The 6096-nt window shown below is 39.9% G+C and overlaps 1 protein-coding gene across 1 annotated transcript in view; it reads left to right on the forward strand.

Moving 5' to 3' along the window:
- PSTPIP2 (proline-serine-threonine phosphatase interacting protein 2) overlaps nt 1–6096 on the forward strand; it is a 67210-nt gene that overhangs the window by 12420 nt on the left and 48694 nt on the right. The window contains exon 4 of the mRNA XM_007943857.1: nt 4605–4639. Within this exon, the coding sequence (XP_007942048.1) occupies nt 4605–4639 (35 nt within the window). The remainder of the gene's footprint in view (nt 1–4604; nt 4640–6096) is intronic.

The raw sequence follows: 6096 nt of genomic DNA on the forward strand, positions 1-6096 counted from the left end.
AGCTGTTGGGTTCGAACCAAGGATCTTTCAGTTAGCAGTTGAGCTCTTCACCACCACTGTATTGCTGTGATACCAGGCCCCACACATTATATAGTTGGTGCTGTTTATATGGGAATTTCTAGATTTCTTCTCCAACTTAAGCATGTGAAGGAAATCTTGGAAGGAGTAATTCAGGCCCTTGCTCTGCAGATCTAATCACACCACTACTTATCTGTGTGCTGCTTTGGCTGTTTGACAGATAGCTGACAGGATACCCAGAGGCCATGTCCCCTCAGATATCTAAATAGAGGCAGGCAGGACATTACACTTGTTCTTCCCTTCTCTTGCTTCTACTACAACACACACACCAATCCCAGACTACAAAGAAAGGTACTGGATTACCGAGAAGGAGAAAAATGGGAAACATTGGGAAATATACAAATATTAATCCTGTTATATAAACCTAAAAACTTATTACCTCAAATACAGGACATTAGTTCAAAGAGAGTTTGTTGACTGACTATATTTTATTGTTTTTTGACAATTAAAATGAAAGATTCAAATACACACAGAACAGTAAAAAGATTGACACAATGAATGAGTTATGCTCCTATTACTTAAATGTAATGGTTATTTATGTTTGTCATGCTTAATATAATTTTTTTGTGAAAGTGTTTAAATTGTTTTTTTGCGAAAATATTCAAACATACACAAAAATGAAAAGCATAGCACTTCCATATCCCCAGTTATCCTAAGAATGACTATTTTATTATGCTCATGGATTCTGTAGGACAGGGATTTGGACAAGACACAATCTTTTGTCTCTGTGCCACCATGTCAGCTCAGCTGGGGAGACTCAAAGGTTGGGAGCTGAACTCACCTGGAAGCCTCTTCATGGACATGTTGGAGGCTGTTCTGGAATATTCAAAGACTGGGATCCGCTGGGCTGTCTCTGAGTACTTCTGTGGCCTCTGCATACCACTTGGGCTCCTCACAGCAAGGCAGCTGTGTAACGAGAGCAGGTGTCCCAAGAGAGTGCCTCCCGAGAGTTTGCATTCCAAGAGAGCCAGATGGAAGCTGTGTGGCCTTTGATGACCCAGCTCAAAAGTCACATAGCATTACTTCTGCCACACTTTTGGTTGAAGCTCACTCAGATTTAAGGGAAGTAATCATAGACCTCACTTCTCATTGGGAGGAGTGTCAAGAATTTGAACCAATCAATTATCTCAAAAAACTCTCCTATTAAATTTTTTTTATTATGTTTGGGATTTGTTTTAACTTATGCCTCTACTCTCTTGTGTTTCCATTTCATGATTTTTGCCTCAATCAGTTATTTCATTCAAATTGCAAAATGGTGATTTTTCTAATTTTAACATTACTTTTACACTTATTAGTTGGCATTTTCCTGTAAAGAAGAGCTCTCCTTTATCAACTGGCCTGTTTATTGTAATTGTTGTTGTTATTTGCCCTCAAGTGGGCTCTCAGCTCATGGTGTCCCATGTTAGTCTCCTTGAAATGTGGTTCCTATTGGGAAAGCAGGTAAATGCCTAATTCTTTCTTTTTAATTACCAAGTTAAGAGTAAAGTATTTGTGCAGTAGTTACCTCGATGATAACAAAGGAGATAACTTACCTTCTCTGAGTATTATTATAGACTCATTGATTTTCATATATTCATTATACTTAATTATGGTCATTTTAGTATTTGATCTGAAATTGCCTCACCTTTGGCCAGTGCGAATCATTAAGCTGACCCCTGTGTCTTTTGACCTGGCCCTATCAGCCTTTGAGAGTTTCCTTGCTTTCTACCACCAGCTATCTGAAGCTCATTTTCTATATTCCCTGCCTGAGACCAGGAGTCAGCTATTTCACCAGTGATATCCGGTTCCTTTTAGTGGCTAATGATATTCACAGAGCTGGTTCTCAGTTCTAGGGTTGGTCATTACCATGGAGCGGTCACTGTTTCCAGGCCCTTTAGGAGGAAAGCATTTTTTTTCTAAATTTTTAAAATTTTGTTGTTAAGAATATACACAGCAAAACATACACTGATTCAAGTTTCTCTATGTAAAAGTTAGTGACATTGAGTACATGTTTGGAGTTGTGCAACCATTCTTACCCTGCTTTTCTGACTTGTTCTTCCCTAATTAACATGAATCTTTGAAGTTGTTGTTGCCATTTTAATCCCAAATAGGTCATTCTTAAAAGAACGTGATGCTCAAGGCATATCTTTTAAGATGACCTCAGGGGATATTTTTGGTTTAAAGTTTAAAGGTTATCTCAGGACAGTAGTTTCAGGGGTTCATCCACCCTCCATGGCCCCAGAAAGTCTAGTGTCCATGAGAATTTGAAGTTCTGTTCAGCATTCTCCCCCTGGGGAAGGATTTTAAAAGCATGAATTCATACTGATTTTAGACCCTGAACAGATCCTTTATCTGTAGGGCTGGCTTTTGTACCCCACAAATCACTATAGGGAGATACTTTCAATTGTTTCCATATCCATCTTTCTTTCTTAATTCCAACAGAAAGTCCACTCTTAAGCAATACACATTCATTCTTCTAAATCCTGGTACATTTGTTTGGATAAGGACAATTTTCTAGTGAATTCATACTCCGTAAAAATTGTATCCCAAGACAGGTAAAGTGAACAGAGAATGTGAAGTAATGTTTTTATGCTAGATGTGTTTGTAATAGTTGGTGGAAACATTTGTGTGAGAAAAAACCAAACCAAACCCACTGCCATTGAGTCAACTCTGACTCACAGTAACCCCCAATGGGTTTCCAAGGCGGTATGTCTACAGAAGTAGACTGCCCAGTCTTCCTTCCATGGGACTGGCTGGTGGGTTTGAACCGCCAGCTTTCTTGTTAGCAGTCAAATGCCTTAGGCATTATGCTACCAGAGCTCCTCTGTGTGAGAAAAACCAAAAAACCAAACCAGACTCACTGCTGTCAAGTCAGTCCTAACTCATAATGACCCCTCCTTGGGTTTCTGAGGCGATAGCTCTATGGAAGTAGATTGCCCAATCTTCCTTCCAAGGACTGGGTGGTGGGTTTGAACCACCAGCCTTCTGGTTAGCAGTCAAATGTCTTAGGCACTTTGCCACCAGAGCTCCCTGTGTGAGAAAAGGCAGGGAGAAATAAGTACCTTTTGTTTGGGGATAAATAGGTAAAAATGAGGTAGCTAAAAGAAGAGGCCAACTGAAAATTATATGGTTTTACTTGCATATGTATATGCAGAATTGCCTGCATATACAAAATGAGCCATAATTGTATGCTGCTGTGTCTGGAGGTCCATGAATTCACAAGGTACCATTCCTTAGGTGAGTGGCTGGAGTGAGCCCAGTGAGATCAGCCTCCATGAGACAGTAATGAGCAAGAAAATTGCCATGGTCAAGTCACCTCAGAGGGGGTTTACTGCAAGAATTGTAGGTTGGTGGGTGCTAAAACCATGTGAAGTTGGTTATAGGAGAGAGAAAAGTACTATTGAAAAACCAAAAACCAAAAACAAAAACCTCAAACTCACTGCCGTCAAGTCGGATCTGACGACTCATGGTGACCCCTCCTTGGGTTTCCAAGGCGGTATCACTACAGAAGTAGATTGCCCAACCTTCCTTCTGAGAAGGTATGAAAAATGAGTCATGGTTTCCCATATTTACAATATGGTGTTGGAATATCATTCTCCTGATTACATTAGATAAGACTCTGTCTTGCTAGCATACTTGTTCTAGGGATACTTCTCAATGGCTTAATGGAGAACATGGGCATGTTGGGAAAGCCCTGGGTCAGCCTCTAGAAACTGCAGTCAGCCTCAAGGAGCTGAGAACAGCCTCCAGCTGACAGCTAGCAAGAGGCTAAGGCTCTTAGTCCTACAACTGCAAGGAAGTGAATTCTGCTAACAACCGGCGTGAGCAAAGTGAGATTCTTTCTCATTCAAGCCTCCAGATGAGAACGTAGCCTGGCTGACACCTTGATTTCAGCCTTGTGAGATTCTAAGCAGAGAACCCAGTTAAACCACAGAAGCTTTGAAATAATAAATGGGTATTGTTTTCAATTGTGACATTTGTGTTAGTTTGTTATGCAACAATAGAAAATTAATACAGTTTGTTTAATGTCTCTCTCCCCCATTAGATTCTGAGGGTTGGGATGCTGTTTGTCTTATTTCATTGAATCACTAACATCTGGCACAGTGCTTGGCCCATAGTTTATGCTCAGTAAATATGTGATGATCGAATTAATGAAAAGGGAGGTGGGCAGGAGCTAGGATTTGGGCCCTTCCTTTATTACCTTGTATTTGTATTTCTGATCGCCATACTTTATAAATAAATGGTGTTCCTATGAGATAGGAACCATAATTACTGGACTATAGTTGGAACAAAGGAAATACAAAGAGTTGTGGCATCTTGTCCAGTCCAGGCAGACAGCAAAGGATTTTTGATGCTTATGCCTGGAACTGAGCAGGTAAGAAAGGGAAAACTAGACACAGAAGTCTTGATCTTTTGCTGTGCTTTCATGCTGGCAAAGATGAGTCTACAGGCTATGTGCTGTGTGCAGACAGAAACATGCAAAGCTAATATAATAACACTGTGTAGAAAATTTCCAAACTGAAATTATACATGTGCTTGTTTTCTAGCACTCTGAAGCGGGCCCTTGAAGTCTTCAAGCAGCGTAAGTGATTTTTAAAGTGTATTTGCTGCCCTTGGCAAACTCTGTGTCTGTCATCAAAGGTGTGTTTTGATTTGAACAGCAATCTCATGATGGGTGAAAAAACGTTAGCCCAGCTTCTAAGCTAATAGCTTTGCAGAGTCTAAATGAGCTGGAAACCCCTTTACACCTGTCCAGGATGTGTGGTTGACTTATCCAAAGCAGAGGTTCTCACACTTGAGTGTGCATCAGAATTACATGGCACATTTGTTATTAACACAGAGTGCATGGCCTCATCCTCAGAGTTTCTGATTTAAACCTGAGAATTTACAGGACTCACAAGTTCCCAGTAACGCTGCTTCTGCTGGTCCTGGAATCACACTTTGAGAATCACTACTTTAGAGAATTGTCTTTATTCAGCAAGGTAAACATGGGCTTACTTGTGCTTACTAACTAATCTGTAGTGAACAATTTCACATGGGTTTCTTTGATGTGAAAAACATGTGAAATTGTCTTTTACATGTTTGGGAACATGTAGTGACTGTCCTGCTATTTCACCTAGGTCATCAAACATTTGTCCCCAAAAGAAATCTTTAACTAAAATAAGCATCAAGGGAAACATGGTGTTGATTTCCTGAGACCTCCTACACTAGTCTGGCTTGAACCTCTACCACTGACCTGGAACTGCTCTGCTCAAGACACCAGTATTTTTTGTGTCACTAAATCCAGTGGACAATTTCAGTTGTCTTCTTACTTGATTTTTCAGTAGATTTGCACATTCCTTCCTTCCCGAAATGCCTTCATTTCTTGACTTCGGACTCCTTCAGATTCTTCCTGTCTCTCTAGTACCCTGCCCTTGTCTTTGTCTTCTCTAGCCAGCTCTTCAAAGTTTCAGGTCTTTGGGGCTTGGTATTAGCTCTGCTCTTCTCAATCTGCCTGGGTAAACTCACTCTCATCCACAGCTCAGCTGTCTCCATTACACAATAAGGTACAGATGGATTTCTTTAGTCCAGAACTCTCTAAGCATCATGCTACCTACTTAACACATCTTCTTACATGTTTCAAAGGCACTGGACAATTAACAATGCTTGAAAATGAACTCATGATCTTCCAGGCTGATGGCCTAAGGGAGTCTTAAGATTTTTTTTTTTTTTTAATAACAAAGTAGTTGAACCATGTGCTTTTGTCTCCCTAAGAATTCTTACTGATTTATTATTTTCTCTCTTAAGGCAGGATGATATAACCTAGAAATGACTGGGCTCCCTTCTCCATTTTTCTTCTTTATCAGTTTAAGAGGAGACTCCAATGAGAGGTAGTTTTCCAATGTTTTCAACATATTTTCTTATTTTGAGTAGGGTATACTAGTTTATTAAACTTCTTTTTTTTTTTTTTAATGTGATCTGGGTGAAGATTTACAGAGCAAATTCACTTTCCATACAGCAGTTCACATATACTTTGTCTCATGTCATTGGCCACAGTTT

Source organism: Orycteropus afer, unplaced genomic scaffold, assembly GCF_000298275.1.
Source record: "Orycteropus afer afer isolate SDZICR_OR568_19922 unplaced genomic scaffold, OryAfe1.0 scaffold00113, whole genome shotgun sequence".
Lineage (NCBI taxonomy): Eukaryota > Metazoa > Chordata > Mammalia > Tubulidentata > Orycteropodidae > Orycteropus > Orycteropus afer.